The 18144-nt window shown below is 42.1% G+C and overlaps 1 protein-coding gene across 3 annotated transcripts; it reads left to right on the top strand.

Moving 5' to 3' along the window:
* Window positions 1-649: 649 nt before the first annotated feature.
* On the top strand, window positions 650-14580 carry p4ha3 (prolyl 4-hydroxylase, alpha polypeptide III). Of its 3 annotated transcripts, none has more exons than XM_086036722.1 (14): window positions 650-855; window positions 1581-2133; window positions 3196-3350; window positions 3519-3742; window positions 4413-4562; window positions 4636-4687; window positions 4985-5133; window positions 6137-6313; window positions 7999-8063; window positions 9554-9713; window positions 10127-10189; window positions 12072-12140; window positions 12216-12312; window positions 14079-14580. In XM_086036722.1, exons 2-14 carry the CDS (start codon window positions 1778-1780, stop codon window positions 14147-14149), a joined length of 1788 nt encoding a protein of 595 aa, XP_085892848.1. In that variant the 5' UTR covers window positions 650-855; window positions 1581-1777; the 3' UTR covers window positions 14150-14580. The 3 variants fall into 3 exon arrangements, with proteins under 3 accessions (XP_085892848.1, XP_085892846.1, XP_085892847.1); XM_086036720.1 differs by having other exon boundaries at window positions 1728-2133; XM_086036721.1 differs by having other exon boundaries at window positions 1740-2133.
* The last annotated feature ends 3564 nt before the right edge of the window (window positions 14581-18144 follow it).

The following is an 18144-nucleotide window of genomic DNA, read 5'->3' on the forward strand; positions in this document are numbered from 1 at the left end:
CAGATTCCAGTGATAGCCGAAAACCCGCTTCGTCGATGCTTCGTTTCCCCGTCATTCGCCAGTCAAATGTCTTTGGGCAGTAGGCGGGGGACACCCCGAATTGGTTGCCAGCCAATCGCAGGGCACACAAAGACAAACAACCGCACTCACAATCACACCTAGGGGCAATTTAGACAGTCCAATCAACTTACCATGCATGTTTTTGGAATGTGGGAGGAAACCGGAGTACCCGGAGAAAACCCACGCCGGCACAGGGAGAACATGCAAACTCCACACAGGGAGGCCGGGGCCGGGATCGAACCCACGACCTCTGAACTGTGAGGCGGACGTGCTAACCAGTCTACCACCGTGCCGCCTTTAAATTACTTTATTTATTCAAAATGATTATTTTTAAATAACTTTCACAGACACCAAAAATTAAAGGGTAACTTTGGACATCAATGCCACACACTGCACATGCCTGCTAAGGAGTAGGCAAATTTGCGGCAGGCCCAAGGTCAGCCGAGGTTTGAAAGTGGACCAGACTTGCTCAAAGCAGCTCTAACTGCTTTGTGCGCGGTTTTCATGACAATGTTTGTTAACCATTAACCTGCTGCATGCACTCACGTACAAAAGCAATGAAAGGATAGGACAAATGTCTACAGGACATTTGCAGTATTTGAAGTATCTGAATAAGATGAATGCAAGCTGCCAGCGTAGCTTTATAGTAGTAATATTATATTGGTTATAATATGGTGGTTTTTTGCACGTTAGCTCATTTGCTCATTAGCACTTTTTCTCACGACAAGCTGCCCGCAAGTTGGCAAAAGATCAAAAAGTATTTTGCCTGTCTGTACTTCTGCCTGAATACACACTGTGAGTACTTTTACTTCACTTAGTACACTACTACTACTACTACTACTACTACTACTACTACTACTACGACTACTCCCCCATTATTACTACCACCAATACTACTACAACTACTACGAACAGCACCGCCGCTAGCTACTACTACCACTACAGTACTACTTGACTACTGGTACTGTTACTATTAATGCTGCTACTATCACTGAACTTCAACTACCACTACTATGACTACCACCACCATTACAACTACTACAATGTATGTCTACTAATACCTTACTACTACTACTAGTACTGCTAGTACTGCATTATTACTACTTCTACCATATACTAATACCACCAGTATTGCTCCTACTACTACTTCCTCTACTAGTTTTATCATTACTACTATTATTACTAATACTGCTATTATCACTGTACTTCTGTAACAACTACCACTGCTACTACAACTACCGATTCTATTACTGTCTACCAATAACCCTTGTTCTAACACCACTATTATATTACTACTTTAACTACTGATACTGCTACTATTACTACTACTATCATTGTACTTCTACTTCCACAACTAATACTCCAGCTAGTACCACTACTGCTTCTCGGTCTATTAATCCCACCACTACGACTATAGTACTACTACTAATAATAATGATAATTATTTTACTAATTCAACTACCACCGTCTACTGCTATTGTACAAAAGTGTATTTCATGGGGCCTTCACTTTTGCTGCAGTGCATCATATGGCCACGATGTGTCAGTAAAGCTCCGGACACCATCCCGAAACTGATTTTGGATTTTTCGCTCCCTCAACATTTTATGTAAAAATCAACGATTGTGATTGTTTGCATTTGATGGAGCAACTGGCGATTTCTTGAAAAGCTTTTAATGTAGGTTTGCCTACAACACAACGAGCAGTCGAGGGTTCACTCATGTGCGAGTTGCAAGTGGACTATGAGGACAGGGAGATAAAGGTCTCCCCCCGAGGAGGAGGAAAGGAGGTGTGCCAAGATGGGGGTGACTCACGCAAGAGGAGCTCAGCCCCTGAAGAAGGCTTCTCTCAAAGGTCCTGCGGCGTGCACGGGAGCGCGAAATTGCTGGAGATGAAGCTGACGTTGTGCGTGCCGCTAGCGTACTTGTGCGTGTGCGCGCTGGTCCCGCCGTGCGTGGCTGATATGTTCACGTCGCTGCTGGACGTTCGACAGGCCATCAGCGTGGAGAGGAAGCTCATCGGGCACTTGAGGACGTACATCCACAAGGAGTGGGACAGGCTACAAGATCTCAGGCGGTGAGGACCACACCAGGCCAGAATGGCGCACACATTTAAAAATGACCTTTCAAGGGTGGCACAAAACTGCTGAACAAGTAACCAACGTTAAGTGCAAGAAACTTTTTTGGTGCGTCTTTTTTTCACAAAAATCAAATCACTCAAAATGTTACCATTATTCAAGTACTGTGTTTCCCCTGCATATCATATCATATCCGCAAAAAATATTAGGCCGACTCATGTTGTAGTACAAGGCAGTAGAAGACACACTGTAAGTGCAACTAAGACGTGTCTGCCATCTAGTGGTGGATGGTAATTGTACAACTTAAAACTACAGTTGAACTGTTGTTTTCTGTTGTTTTTTCCCCGAATGCTTTTTAATATTCTGTATTTTTCCATTTTTGGGGTGGGGGGGGGCGGGGCGTCATTTCCCCCAATATTTTTGTGGAAAACGTATTTTGAACATTTATCAGTGTTTTAAAGAGGAAGTCAACCCAAACATTTTTTTTCAAGAATATGTTCTATGCAGGCTTACTAGTTGAAACAAAGCATTCTGATTAATATTGTGTTTGTGGAATATGAGTTAAGCAGCAAAATCCACCCCTCAGGGGCTTTTGTTTTGTTAACTGTTAACATTGAGAACAAACGAACAAACCGCAGAGAAGAGCAAGAAGTCGCTATGTGTGCTAATCGCTAAAGTGAAATGCAGTCGAGAATAGCAAAATCAGTGCTTAGGTGTACAGTAGACTTTTTACTGAAGCCTGACTAGAACCGCGTAAGGGTGGCGATCCAGCAGTTATGAAAAGAAATGTTGTATTACAATCAACACGTATCTAGACAAAAAATAAGGCGAGGGATACACTAGCAAAGTAATTGTGATGACATTTTCAGTCAAAAACAAGTTGCAAAATGGCTGCCCCATTGAAGATGGACAAAATGGGTGGCTTTTACTGCTTAACTCATATTCCACGTACGTATTATTAGTCATAATGCCGTGTTTAGACTAGTGGAGTCTTCTTTAAAATGAAGAACGCAAGAAATGATGATGTTAACGGTGACTCTCACTATACACCCCCCACGCAGGTTTTACGGCAAAGTGTGGCGCCTTCACAGCGAGATGTTTGGAGGCCCGTCAGACGGGCTGGCCAACCCGCTGCTGGCCTTCACGCTCATCAAGCGGCTGCATGCTGACTGGCTCAATGTCGTCTACAGCCACCGAGCCCAAGACAACGAACATGGTTTGCACGCAAGCGCACACTTAGTGACGCTGGAGCACACTGACAGATACATACACAGACTCACACTGATACACTAATAAGGACTGACTCACACACACGCACACCATCACATGTGGCACGGATGAGTCCCGTTCCTCCAAGCGTTGACGCGTCCCACTTGGTGGTCAGTCCTCAGGTGGAGTCTGGAGCAAGAAGAGGACAAGCTGCCCAAAGCGGAGGACGTGTGGGGGGCGGCCCGGGGCCTGATGCGGCTGCAGGACGTGTACGCGCTGCACGTGTCCAGCCTGGCCGCTGGGCGCTTCAGGAGAGCCAGCGGCGGCCGGCTGGTGGACGTCTACACGCCGGCCGTGGCCACGGCGCTGTCTGGAGACGACTGCTTTCTGGTGGGAAAGGTACAAATATTCCGGGATGATATTCCGATATTCCCTATCCACTGCATTCCATGTATTCACAATGTATTCACAAATGAAAATGTAACTTTACATTTTTTTAGGGTTTTTGAACCAAGCGAGGTAAGATATAGTAAAATAGTAAAATATTGTAAGGAATTCATAATAATAATGATAAAAATCAGTCATGTGTGTGCCAAGTCATGACTGGATGAAACAGTCAAGGCACGCTCACATCCGTCAGCTGCATTCCAAAGTGTGTGAGACGGTTGGAATCCAAAGTAAGCGGAGGAAGAAGAGACGTTCTCCACCCAGGGAGTCACGAGGCCACCGAGCCACAATACATTCCGACACCAACGTACACTCATCATGTGTCTGATGAAGATCCGTTTATTTTTTGGGCAGAGACATTTCTACTGAATTCAGTAGAAAAAGTTATTAAAAGTTAAATTAATGCCAAACACTGAGCAGCCTCTGATTACAAACATACAATTGTTTACGGGGAAAATACACAAGTTGTTTATTAAGTTGATTCTTTGCCAGAAAGAGGAGACATTTTATAAACGCAATGCAGTATACAAGGTCCTCTGACCGTTTGATAAACATTGAGCTTGCTCGTGCTAGCAAACATACAATTGTTTGTGCATAAATGAGCCCATGTGTGTTGACGCAGGTGGCCTACGATCAGGAGGACTACTACCATTCGGTTGCGTGGCTGCAGGAGTCGGTTGAGCTCTTCAGGAATTCAGAAGGCCGCTGGAGCTCCGAGAACGAAGGCACGCTGGAGGACGCGCTGGACCACCTGGCCTTCTCTCATTTTAAAGTAGCACACACGCATGCACACACGACGTCAATATAAGGTACTAGCCACCACTTAGTGATTTTTGTGCTTTTAGACTGGAAACATCTCACACGCGCTTAGCCTGTCTCAGGAGCTGCTGCATCACGGTAACGAGTCCTAACATGCTCACAAACATGATTCAGATACAGTATACAGCATGGACAGTGTATATTGTATTTATATTTGTAACCAACGGACAAATAAGTTGGGGCTCTTGGGCAACTTTTAGCAAGTTGCAGAAAAAGTACTCAAACACAAGGTGTGGTTTTCGTCAGTTTGAGCTTCATCCTGAAATGTCTCCCTCCCAAAAGCCTAAGATCAACGATTCCTGAGTTGTGTGTGTACTATATGTGTATAAGCGACTGTATATGATATATACTTTGATGTACATATAAATCTTCCAGATCCGCTGAACAGAAGAATTTTGCAGAATGTGGTGAAATATGAGAAGCTGCTGTTGGCCAGGCCGCCTGTGTCGCTGGTCAGACCCGCCACCAAACATGTCAAGACCAGGGACGCCTACGAGAGGCTGTGCCAGGCAGCTGGGCCTCAGGTCAGCACGTACTTCACCTTTGCATTTTCACACTGCCTCCCCCCCAAAAAATAACCACACAAAAAAAAATCATTTGATCATTTGGTTTGATAAAAAATACAACTTTTTCTAAAAAAAAATTTTTCGAAAAACTACTACTACCACTACCACTATTAATACTAATTAATAGTAATACTACTACTAATAATAATAAATATATGAAACATATATACTTTATTCTTGTAAATTACTCATTTCTATGAAAAATTCACAATTCAGAACTACTTTTTTGGTTTAAAAAAAAAGCCTGTTTTTGTTGTTGTCCCAAAAATAAGCCCATTCCCCCTCATAATATAACCTGTTTGAGAAAGAATCCATCTGCGTGTGACATGGTACAAGTTAAATCCGTTCTCGACACCGTTTGGCTGACTCGAACCGACTGGGACCACGTGGGTCGTTTAAATATGCAGACGGGAAACAGGCACTGCCCAGCTCAAATATTACAAATATGCAGTAACTAAAATTAAAAAGTTACGGTTACATAAATTATGACAAAAAATATTTTCAAAGAACATTTTAATTCAAACAAAAAATATAACTTGAATCTCTAAAAATATGATTTTATTCTCAATGTAAAAAATATATAGTATTTTCTTAAATTAACTTGTTTTAACACTACAAAAGTATGACTTTATTTTGAGATTTCAGCTCCTTTTTTTAAGCTACCAGGCCTTTTTTTTCTAGGAAAAAAAACAACTTTTGCCATTTTTTTCTCAGAATTGTAAACTTTCTTCTTGAAAACTTAAAAAAGATTTCATCCTTATATTCTGATATTTCAAATTTCTGCCTAAAAAAAAATATGCCTGTTTTTACGACTACGTAAATCCTTGCTTCCAAAATGGTCTCATGGGAGCTGTAACAGCCGATCCTGTGTTAAGAGGACCCTGTGCACTGCATTCCCGCGTCTGCCCTATGCAATTTCTCCCAAACAGGAACTGATTGCCTGGAGCGTTTCTCCAAACAGGCGACACGGGTGAAAAGTGACCACTTGTTTTGCGACTACTTCACCAATGGCACCCCGTCGCTGATGGTGCTACCCGCCAAACGAGAAGTGCTCAGCCTGCAGCCTTTGGTGGTTCTCTTCCACCGCTTTGTCACGGACGACGAGGCTGAACACATCAAAGACCTGGCGCGAACCCGAGTAAGTGCCGTAACTGCGGCGCTTCCTTCAGCCTGAACGGCTGTTGGAGGATGTCGCTTTCATTCTTACAGGCCAGTGTTGGGGCTACAAATCGGGAAATAAATACAAGGTTAGGGTATCAAGCACAGGTTGCAGTGGCTCCATGTTTTTCGTCAGTGTGTTTTTCGGCAGCTGTCATATTAGTCAGAAGGCCGCTGATAAACATTCAATATAAGTTTTCCACGAAATATCAGGGGTAAACAGGGAAAGATAGCCGGAAAAAAACGAAAAACAAAATATTGAAAATGATTTAAAAGAAAACTATCTGAGAATGTGCGAATTCACAGGTGTTGAACCGCGAGGGATTGACCGTAGCTTCAAGTTGTGATATCATCATTCACCACTAGATAGCAGACATGGCTTGATTGCACTACACTACAATACGCCTAATATACAGTGCTGTATGTTTTTTTTTACAGATTTGGAATGATATGCAGGACAAACATAGTACCTCAATAATATTCACATTTTGAGTTGATTTTTGAGAAATAAGCTTGATGTTGTTTTGCTGTACAGCAGTTTTGTCATTTTTGTGCAGGACAGCCATTTACACTGGGATTTTCCTTTTTTTTTTAAGATTGTGGTTATTTTTTTGTTTGCTTCAACTCCTTTGTTGTTGGCTTAGGATAGTGGATCTTTTATACATGCGTTGAGAAATGTATTATGAAATATGAAATATATTACGCACACATTATTTTGCATGTATTTTATTTTGCACATATGCATCTATTTTGTCCATATGCCAAATAACATTTTTGTCATACATTCGGTGAGGAAGTGTGTAATCCTACTTGGTCATCGAATAGCACTGATGAAAAATTGTTCCCCCCTTCCAGCATTGATGTTGCCCATCTCTGACATAAAATCGACTGATTAAGTGGGGGCTTAAGACATTTAAATACAATACAAAACAAGCAAAAACAATGACAGCAAAAAAAGTGAAAAGAAAAGAAAACAAAAACTCATACAATAATACTTGGAAGACAAACCAAAACAAACCCAGTCAGTAGATTCAAACCAATTGTAGCTACCTAGTCAGTAATTAAGTTTTTCATTTCCTCTTGAAGATGGGCATTGAAAAAAAATGGTTCGCTCCTGCTGCTGCATGTTTCTTCTGAGTGGATATTCTTGCTTGTTTAACTGTAAACTAGGACCGCACTGAATTGGCCTGTGGGAAAGTAGCTGGTGGGCTACCATAGTGGCTTTCCTATAAGTGCTGTAGCTTTTGGCCTGGCTCACTGAGAGTTTCCATCCTTTTGGGGGGGTTACAGAAACACACGGCCAGCTAATATGTTGCCAAATAAGCTCTCACATTGCATCATGTGTTTTCATTAGGTGACAAATTGAGTCCATGATCTAGCGTGACACCACTTTTCACTGACTGCGATGCGGCTGTTTTAGTCGATGACAAAGCGGGTGCGGGACATCTGGAGCTTTCTGGCGTCCCCGCTCAAAAGCTGCGGTTTGCGGCGAAATTCTCAGGCATTAATTATCATAAATTCACTCGTAGGAGATGTGGCAGCTCGGGGGGAAAATGTTTTTTTTTTTCCTGATGCCACGTGGAATTTGCTGTCTCTTGTGGATGCGTTCTTGCCAACTCTCCCAGATGGCGTTATAAATATTATTTTTTTGCCTTTGCTATCAAGTTGCGAAGATCGGTGGTGGCGTCTGGAGAGAAACAAGCGACGGCAGACTATCGCATCAGCAAGAGGTACTGTGTGTTTTTTAGGTAATGTACTTCTTAAAAATTGAGGATTAGGAAAAAAGGTATTGTTTTTAAAATTAAAATTAATTCATGGAAATTTGACTTGGTGTGACAATGAGAAAGTTAATCATTTATTGGAACAATTGTCATTTCAATTACATAAATGATACTATTTATTCATGGTATTTATATACGTTCATTTGTTTAGTGTTTACAAATTTGGTCATATTTTTTTGTTTATGTATTGCTATTGTATATATATTTATTAGGGCTGGATGAGTATCAGTATTGTGCCGATACCGACCTTATTTTTAGGTATCGTGTACTCGTGGAGGCTGCCAATACCAGCCACTGGCTACGTTTACATGGACAATATTTCTTTAATCCAATCAGAGTTCGGATTAAAATTATGACCGGATGCACTGTTCATGGACAATAAAAATATTGATCCGATTAGGACTTGTGCGTTCATGCATCACACTTTCGATCAGAACAAATTATTTTGACATGCACAAATTGACCAAATATATCGGAAATAGTAGTAGAAGAAGAGGCCATAGCGACTTCCATGTCAACAAAACATCGCTCCATCAATTTCTACTCTGAAATGTTTTTTGCCCATTTGCGCTGTTATTTCGAGTTAACACTTCCTAATGGAGCTGCAAATGTAGTAGATCAGTCATGCGCCTTTCGCTTGCTCTGCTTCTACGAGCTTCCGGGAATAACAGAAACGCGTATACTGACGTCACAGAAATGCGGTATAAAGACGGTTTGTTCTGAAATTTCTGAATAAGTGTTTTCATGTGGACTGATCGGAATATTAATATACATAAACCACCTTTCTCGTTTGGAATAAAATCTTGATCGGAATGGGCAGAATATTCCGAATGGGGTGTGTACATGAAGCATTTTTATTCCGATCAGGCTTTTAATCCGAATAAATGTGTCCATGTAAAAGTAGGCACTGATATTTAGGCAAAAAAATAATCTGACATTGAGTCAGTCCTCCTTGGTGCTATACTGCGGCAGTTTGACACATCGGCGAATCATCATCTGCGTCAGAAAGACAGGTCTTTGGTAGCATTTTTTTTTCGTAAGGAAAAAAAATGAAAATGCCTGAAGCCTACATCCAATTGTACTTGTTTATCCACCAAACAAGTTGAGACCAAGTGAAGAGTGCCTCCACTGGTTGCTGCAGAGCCCAGCAGTTTAAACCTCCTATGAAAGAGCTTTAGCAAGGCCTTTTTCAGACGTGTGACTGTCAACACATCATTGCTTGGCGACACAATGATGGAATGCGTCTCTTTTGAACAAAATTGTCAAAGAAATATACAGCTCAAGTTAAGCAAAAAACATCACAGAAGTTCTTTGGAAGCATTCATAGCTTTTGAATGGGGACTGGTAACAAGTTCAAGCTGCCGTAAGAAGCACATGCTAATCTTGGCGCCAGTCAACGGCATGCAAACCATCTCAATATGTGTTTCTGATCATTCCAGCGCGTGGCTGAAGGACTCGGCGCATTCCGTGGTCGGCAAGCTGGACCAGAGGATCGCCACGGTTACGGGTCTCAACGTGACACACCCTTTTGGCGAGTACCTCCAAGTGGTCAATTACGGCATCGGAGGTCATTACGAACCTCACTTTGATCACGCGACAGTAAGTAAGAAAATGACCAATCACAGCTCACCTGTTTTGTGAAGCTGAGCCATGATTGGTCATTAACTGAGCCCTGAGTGTTTGTGATGTCATTTTCAGTGGACAGAAGTGACAAAATGGCTGCCCCCAGAGAGGGCTGAAAATGGGTGGATTAACTATTATTCCACAAATGCAATATTAATCATAATGCCTTGTTTTAACTAGTGAGCCTGCATAGAACATATTCATGAAAAAAATATCTTTGGGTTGACTTCCACTTCACGTACCAGTAGTTACAAATTTCAGCTTGCATGAATTGTTTACATGAGTCAAAGCTGTAATATTAGGTGTGTTTTTTTTTGTTGTTGTTTTTTTTAGTTCATCCAATGTTTCATTCATGAGCTCACCTTGATTGATTGTTTTCATGCCACCAGTCGCCATCCAGTCCGGTCTTTAGGCTGAACACCGGCAATCGGGTGGCTACCTTCATGATATATGTGAGTATTTGGACAGAATGTTCAGAAACCTTCCATAAGAAGTAATGGGACTTTATGAGAATAAAGGGAAATAAACCAGGAATTTACAAAAGTGAAGGTTGACTCTTAATTCAGAGAACTTGAATATCTCTGGTGTCAGGCCAAAACCTCATAAGTCACATTTTGGTGAATTTCATATTTTTCGAAAAATCTTTACTTGGACCAATTTAAAGTGTTGAAAATGGCTTGCTCTCTTTCACAATGCAATGCTAATGGTTGAACAAACTTGCCATTTTTGGAGTCTCCTGAAAAATGACCATTTTTTGAGGTACAAGGTTTTGGCCCGACGCCAGCGATATATAAGATAGTTGAAGAAAAAATATTCAGCATAATCCTGACTAAAACAAGAAGTACCGTATTTTCCGGACTATAAGTTTGCAGTTTTTTTCATAGTTTGGCCGGGGGTGCGACTTATACTCTGGAGCGACTCGTGTGAAATTAAACACATTATATTGTATCTCTTTCCTTTTCAACGTCAGTGAACATTACACCAAACAACCACAGGAGGGCGTTCTAAGGCTGCATATATACCTGCATTGCATATTGACTTTACAACGGGCAGAATAACATGTATAGTGTACCGGTATATATCGAATGACTCGAGCCGTCATCCATTCATTTCTTTCTTTCTTTCTTGTGCAAAATTGGGAGAAATTGTTCAGGGCAGACAAGCTGAATGCAGAACGCATGGTCTTCCGACCAACATGGCAGCTGCTCTTCCACTATAGACTTAAAAACTGAGCCTCCTCTTGTTCAAAAAAGTAACACGTTTTGCACTAACTTATAGAGAATAACCTTAGGCACCGAACGACATGCTGCTTCACCTAGACATTACGGTGTTCTCACCAGCTGATAATTCCCCTTGACGCAGTGTGGAACATATTTCGCAGTGTGTGTGTGGAAATGTGGAAACTAAAAATGTGGAGCTTTGGCAGGGTCAGTGCTGCTGAACTTTGGAAGAATCTCGACCAATGAGCTCATCCTTAACAACACAGACAAGCTCGGAGATTTCTTTTGTTTTTCGCTCAACCTATCATTGTCTCCAACCTCCAATGATCAGGCTCTTGCGTTACTCTTATAATACTTTTTCGAAACAAAATCCTAATTCAATATCAGCTGTAGTTGTCCCTCAGCTCAGTGAACAAGCGAGATGTTTTAAGACATATGTTGCACTTTATTTGTAGACACCGTGTGCATTCATTTAAGAATAAGTACAAATGAAAATGACATCAATTCTAAGATTAGGACGATATCTACAGTTAAGCATACAAGATTCAAGTCTTCTGCTCAGTTTCTTCTTTGTTTCTTCTTTGTGTCTGTTGTGCAAATGTTCAAGGATGGGTCCTGAAGCACTTCTTTCCAAATTCTCAGCGAGAAGGTGTCCCTTCCAAGGATTGCTCAGCCCATGTAACTTTGTGATGTCCAGTACATCACTTATAAAATGTATCAAAAAAGACGCTTCATGATGTTTATTGCCACTCAAAGCTGAATTTTACTACCAAGCTCAACATAAAACTAATAGAATTAGACACTCTGTATTTAAATTTTTTTTTAAAAAAACTTATGAATGACACAAGCTTAATGCTAAGATATAATGGAATGCACCGTTGACATGCTAATGGTTAGCATCAATGGTCATGGTTTTAGACCTCTTTAAGTAACAGCTATCTCAACACAAACGGAAGGGTGGAAAGGATTTACAGCATCTTTTAAATGGGGAAATAAGATTATATTATATATGAGATATCGGAGGGAATTAAACTTGTATATGTCATGACTCATTGACATGCTGAATCTTCAAAAGGATCTTGTGAAAACAAAGTATTGTACTTGTATCACACAGCTCAGCTCTGTGGAGGCGGGTGGCTCCACAGCATTCATTTACGCCAACTTCAGCGTTCCCGTCGTGAAGGTAAACGTCCTCATTTGTACAATGTGTCCCTGCGCCAAGGCCGGACAGTTATAATTTGAATCTGCGCTTTTGCAGAACTCTGCCATCTTCTGGTGGAATTTGCATAGAAACGGCAGCGGGGACGAGGACACGCTGCACGCTGGCTGTCCTGTGCTCATCGGAGACAAATGGGGTAAGCGATCGTGGCAACACGGAAACTGAAACACCGCAGAACTGGCCAGACTACTTGTTGAATATTGCCACAACAATTGGTGTCAGAAATAGATCCATGGATAAACCAGACCTACCCATGTGTTTCCCAGTGTTTATTCCAGCGATATTGTTTATTCAAGGAAATCAAGTATTCAATAGGCTTGCGGGGGCTGATGTCAGAGCTACAGAGAGCACTGTTTGACTCAATCCAACAGCTTGCGGAAAGAAGCGGTTCCTCAGTTTGGTGGTGCTGCTCTGGATGCTCAGTAGCCTCCTGAGGGGAGGGGATGGAAGGTGTGTGTGCTGGGTGGTTTGGGTCTTCAGGATGCTGCAGGATGCTGTCTGTGGTTGTGGCGAGGCTGTTTGCCATGATCTTATGAGCAGCATTTACTATCCTTCCTTTCGTCAGCCATGCAGCCGCTGTGCCGCACCGTGATAGCGGTGTTGAGGACGCTCTCCACCACACATCTGTAGAAGTTCCTCAAGACTTAGTTCTCTTTGTTTGATGCAAATGTCTTTGCACCAGTCCACCAGATGTTCTACCTCTTCTCCGTACTCAAACTCATTGTTGTTCGTGATGCGCCCCACTACCGCTGCGTCATCCTCAAACTTCACGATATGACAGCTCGGGAATTTCTGAGTGGTCATAGTTCAGTAGGGTGAACAGGAGGTGGCTCAGCATACAGCCCTGGGGAGAGTCAGTGATGAGGGTGATGGAGGAGAAGATGGTGTTGTGGATTCTGACAGTCTGCGGTCTGTTTGTCTGGATGTTCAGGAGACCATTTCCCACTGGACTCAACCGGAGGATGTCTGACTTTTAAGATAAGAAGGCCTTTATTGATCCCACAGTGGGGAAATTTTCAAATTTGCATCAGGGTCTGTGCGATGATAAAGGTGGAAGATAAATCCAGGAAGAGCAGGTGGACACGGGAGTTCTTGCTTTCCAGGTGGGTCTTCTTCCTGTAGTCGTATTGCTAAAGGGTTTACAGTGACGTTGATAGAGTTTTTGATCACTGCACTTCACGACTATCTGAGTGAGAGCTACTGGCCGATAATCATTCAGATCTGTTGTTGTGAAGATCTCAGGTACGGGGATGATGAAGGCGGTCTATAGGCAGATGCTAGTTGGAACGGGGTGTTGAAAATGTCTGTTGACACCCCAGTCTGCTGGTGGGCAGAATCACTCAATGCATGTCCTGGAATATTGTCAGGGCATAGAGTTTTGCGGGGGTTAATCCATTTTCCTCACATCTGCTGGGGATAAAATGAAGGGTATGTCATCGGGTGGTGGTAAGGGTGTGATGTATGGAGTGTTGTTGGGGTCGTCAAAGTGGGCAAAGAGCTGGTTTTGAGAGCATCTGGCTGGGAGGGCTCTTTGGAGCATTTTCCAACTTTGGTGTTGTAATGCCCTCCCACATGCTCCAAGGGTCATTGGCATTGGAGGTGAACTGACCCTGGATTTTCTGAGCATAAGAGTATTTAGCCCTGCTGAGACCGCCTCCCAGCCCCGATTGTGCATCTGTGTGTGACCACGTGGTCGATTAAATATGCAGGACGGAACGCGGTGGCGGTTTGGCGATGACCAGCTCTGCTAATTCATGTTAGTACAGCTTGTGGTCTTTCCAAGTGTTTATTATATTAATGTAAAAATATTTTGACCCCCCAAAAAATGGGTGTTTTTGTTTGTTTGAAAAGCGTCAGACAGGCCGGTTGTAACACATTTTTGTTCCCATTCTTTTCTTCCAGTGGCCAACAAGTGGATCCATGAGTATGGTCAAGAGTTCCGACACGGTTGCAGCCTGAATCGTGAGGAGTGAGGAGGCGGGCGGACACATTCACGCCGGGCCTCTCCCGACTCAAACGAGCAGCCGCAATTGTGACGCATGTGTGCAGGCTGCGGCCGAGGAGTCCGACGGACTGAGTGAGCACACAGCGGAGAGAGAGAAGCTGCATGAGGACCTACTTTAGGATCTGGCCTCCATTATTGCTTCCAGGGGACCTCTGCAGACCGAGTTGCTATGGCCAGTTTGTGCAGTTGGACACGAAGCACACAACGCTGCTGGTTTCACTTAATTGTGTACTAGGCGCTTCGCCTGCAGCAAAAAGACATCCAATATGAAATTGATGGTGTCTCTCTTTGATGTTACAAGAGCAACACTGCCCAGCTCACGTAGATAAGAAGCAAGGTAGGGAGTCTTGTGCGTAAATGTTCTATGTTGCAATAATAAACACACTGGAAAAACGCCAATTGTTGTATTTTCTTTATGTGAGGCTAATAGAATCTTTGGATCCCATTTCTGGCATCAGTTCTTTTAGCAAAGATTTTTTTTTACTATACTAAACAATGGGAAACAAAGAGTACTCTTTGTCTTTTATGGCACCGACCAAATCTTGTTCTAATATGTTTTATATTACAGCAATAACCACGCAGGAAGCCTATTCTGTTCTTGTGACCAGAACAAGTCGATGTTTTTGTCGATATGCGTAGGTAGTAATGGGCAGAGATGGGCACTTTACACTATTTTGCCAGTGGAATCAATCATGGCTCAGCTTCAGAAAACAGGTGAGCTGTGATTGATCGTTATCTGAGCCCTGAGCAACTTTGATGTCATTTACATTTGACAAAAGTGACAAAATGGCTGCCCCCTTAGATGGGTGCATTTTTCTGATAACTCATATCCAACAAATGTAATATTAATCAGAATGCCTTGTTTCAACTAGTGGGCCTGCATAGAACATATTCTAGAAAAAATATGTTTGGGTTGACTTCGTCTTTAACAAAACAAAATTGGGTTCCATCTTTCTTCCTATGCCCCATACATACCCGGATTACACACGCAAAACAGGCTTGGCGTTTTTCTGTCAATCGCCAGTGAAATGGGCGTCCTGTGGAGTAATTCATGGTATTACATGTGTTGAACCACTAAAGAGCAGACTATGCCTGTGAGAACAATGTTAAAGCAGGGAACGCACATTGAAGAGTTGTGGCAGGCAGTTAATAAAGCAGAGCGCAGAATCTGGCCGCCTGCGCTTCAATAAATCCACCAAAATCACGTGACACCACCTGCGCCACAACTTAGACCTGCTTTTAGCTGCTCTATGGTCTAATCTACATTCTGTCACCAAATTGTCAGCTGTGCCGAGGGCGTGAAATAGAAAATGCCCTCTGTCCGCCAGATGCCCAGAAAGGTAATAAGAGCGGGGTCTGCCAAATTCCCAAACATGGTAGCTTAGATTTGCAGGAAAATGAAGATGCGCCCATTTTTACGCCAAGCGCACGTGTGAAAACAGAGCCCTATGAGTTATTTTTATAGTTCTTGACTTTAATTAGGGTGGCACGGTGGTCGACTGGTTAGCATGCCCGCCTCACAGTTCAGAGGTTGTGGGTTCGATTCCGGCTCCGGCCTTCCTGTGTGGAGTTTGCATGTTCTCCCTGTGCCTGCGTGGGTTTTCCCTGGATAATTTGGTTTCTCCCACATTCCAAAAACATGCATGGTAGTTTAATTGAACACTTTAAAGTGGCCCTAGGTGTGATTGTGAGTGTGTATGTTTGTTTGTCTCTGTGTGCCCTGTGATTGGCTGGCAACCAGTTCAGGGTGTACCCCGCCTACTGCCCGATGACAGCCGGGATAGGCTCCAGCACCCCCGCGACCCTCGTGAGGATAAAGCGGTATAGATAATGGATTGATCGATGACTACAATTAGCAATGGAAAACACCAGGAGAGTTATTTTAGGCTTTTCATGAGACTGGTCAAAACTTGAACACTACTTCTAACCATGAAGAGTTCAAATACCTAAGCCTGTGTCATATTTTATGTGGATTGAGAGAAATGATTTATCACATTTCTGGTTCTAGGTTGAATCATCGCAAATGACTGGTGATCGTGACTGGCCTCAGTGGAGGTGACGTTAGCTGCAGCAAATTGCAAATGGCAGTTGTCACTTTCTGTTTTACATAGTAGTCGTTTGGCTTTGTAGGGTTAGGAATTGCACCATATTAGTAGGTGTGGCTCTATATTTATCTATATGGCACTTGTTGATTTTTGTGTTTGAACTCTTTGATTGCAGTGGGAATATTCACTTAATACATGTATTACTAGAATAAACCCTGGGAAACACAATTTTGCTGGGTTGACGTTGACTCATCATTGGTTGCCGCTTCTGACTTGTCGCAGCAGAAAAAAAATCAATTTTACCATAATAACCAATGAGAAACACAATGAGCTGTTGTTGTTGTTTTTTTTTTTTTTTTTTTTTGGGTCATTCTCTGATGCTGCATGGCGATTATAAATAAAAATAGAAATGTAACATTACCGGACAAAACTAGAAAATGATCACCTCGGGGTTATAATTTGTATTCATTGTCCTATTGAGCTCCTATTTGGGGATGGATCTGCTTTGTAAAGTCAGAGCTGTGAATAGAAGCTAAAAGCTATGATTTAAAAGAACAAATTGCAGGTTGTTTATTTCAGGCCAATGTACCACGGTGACAGAGCGTCTCATTCTATTGATGAAACCACATGTGACTTCCCCACATTGTTTTGATGACTGTCCCCTTCTCCTTATACCTAAAGTTTCTTTGACTAAGTGGCTGCTAACCTTTAGTGTATCCTCCAAAGTGTTGGAGGTGGAACAGGTCGGTATAGCCTCCAAGGCACCGAGGGGCCCCTGAGCAGTGAGCACACAGAGCACATGTGTGTTTCTGGGATGCACCGTGGTGCGTGAGTGACAGGAATCTGCAAGAGTGAAAAGTGAAGAGGGGGTGCCGAATGGGGAAAAAAAGGAATAGGAACCTCATCGGGTTTCATCCTTCATTGCCTGGGCTTCAAATCTCTGCAAAGGCCTCGTCGTTGCCAAGGGAACCAAACAAACACCACCACAGGGGGATTTGTTGCCAAGAAAGAGAGACATTTCGCCAAGCTCTTCCTTAAACACATGACACTGACCTTAAAGACCAAACACTCTTTCCTATATGAGCAGAGACTATTTATTTCAACGACATTATTAATATTTATCTATGTGTTTGTGTCACCAATTTATCCAAATTATAATCACGTACGAAATGTCAACGTATAACAAATGCAACTGCTGGAGTTGGCACAAAACGGCTGCCCGGCAGTAGTCACGGGTGAACTCCATTTCCCATCATGTCTCTGTGATTAACAGCGGAAACGGAGCTGCTTTCGTGAATAATTACTGAATATTAAAGCATACCATATGTTTTATAGAAGATTCATTGCTGGAGCTGACAGGAAAAGAAAAGCGACGTGCTGCCATCTACCGGTGTTGGCACAAAATGGCTACCTGTCACTTTCTGTCATACCTATATTTAATATTATATAATATTATATTATATTAGATTATATTATATTAGGTTAGATTAGATTAGATTAGACTAGATTAGATTAGATTAGATTATATTAGAATGGATTATATCATATTATATTATATTAGATTAGATTAGATTAGATTAGATTAGATTAGATTAGATTAGATTAGATTAGATTAGATTAGATTAGATTAGATTAGATTAGATTAGATTAGATTATCACCTCTTTAAAAAATGTCATTTTTTTCTGTTTTTTGGGAAAACATGAAAAACGGAACCACGAATAATTTCATTTCAGGGGTAGATTTGAATGATGTTTTACTAAGGATGCGGCCGATTTTTGGCATGTGGTCAGCATCCTGAGATGTTTAAGGCAAAAAAAAGTCAAAATATGACTAGGGTTATTTAAAAGGCTGGCGATATTAGATTTTATAAGCGGTTTATATAATAGATGGATGGATGCATATTCAACCATATGCTGG

This window comes from Filicampus tigris, chromosome 7 (genome assembly GCF_054856515.1).
Source record: "Filicampus tigris isolate MCC_2025a chromosome 7, RoL_Ftig_1.0, whole genome shotgun sequence".
In the NCBI taxonomy this organism is placed as follows: Eukaryota; Metazoa; Chordata; class Actinopteri; order Syngnathiformes; family Syngnathidae; genus Filicampus; species Filicampus tigris.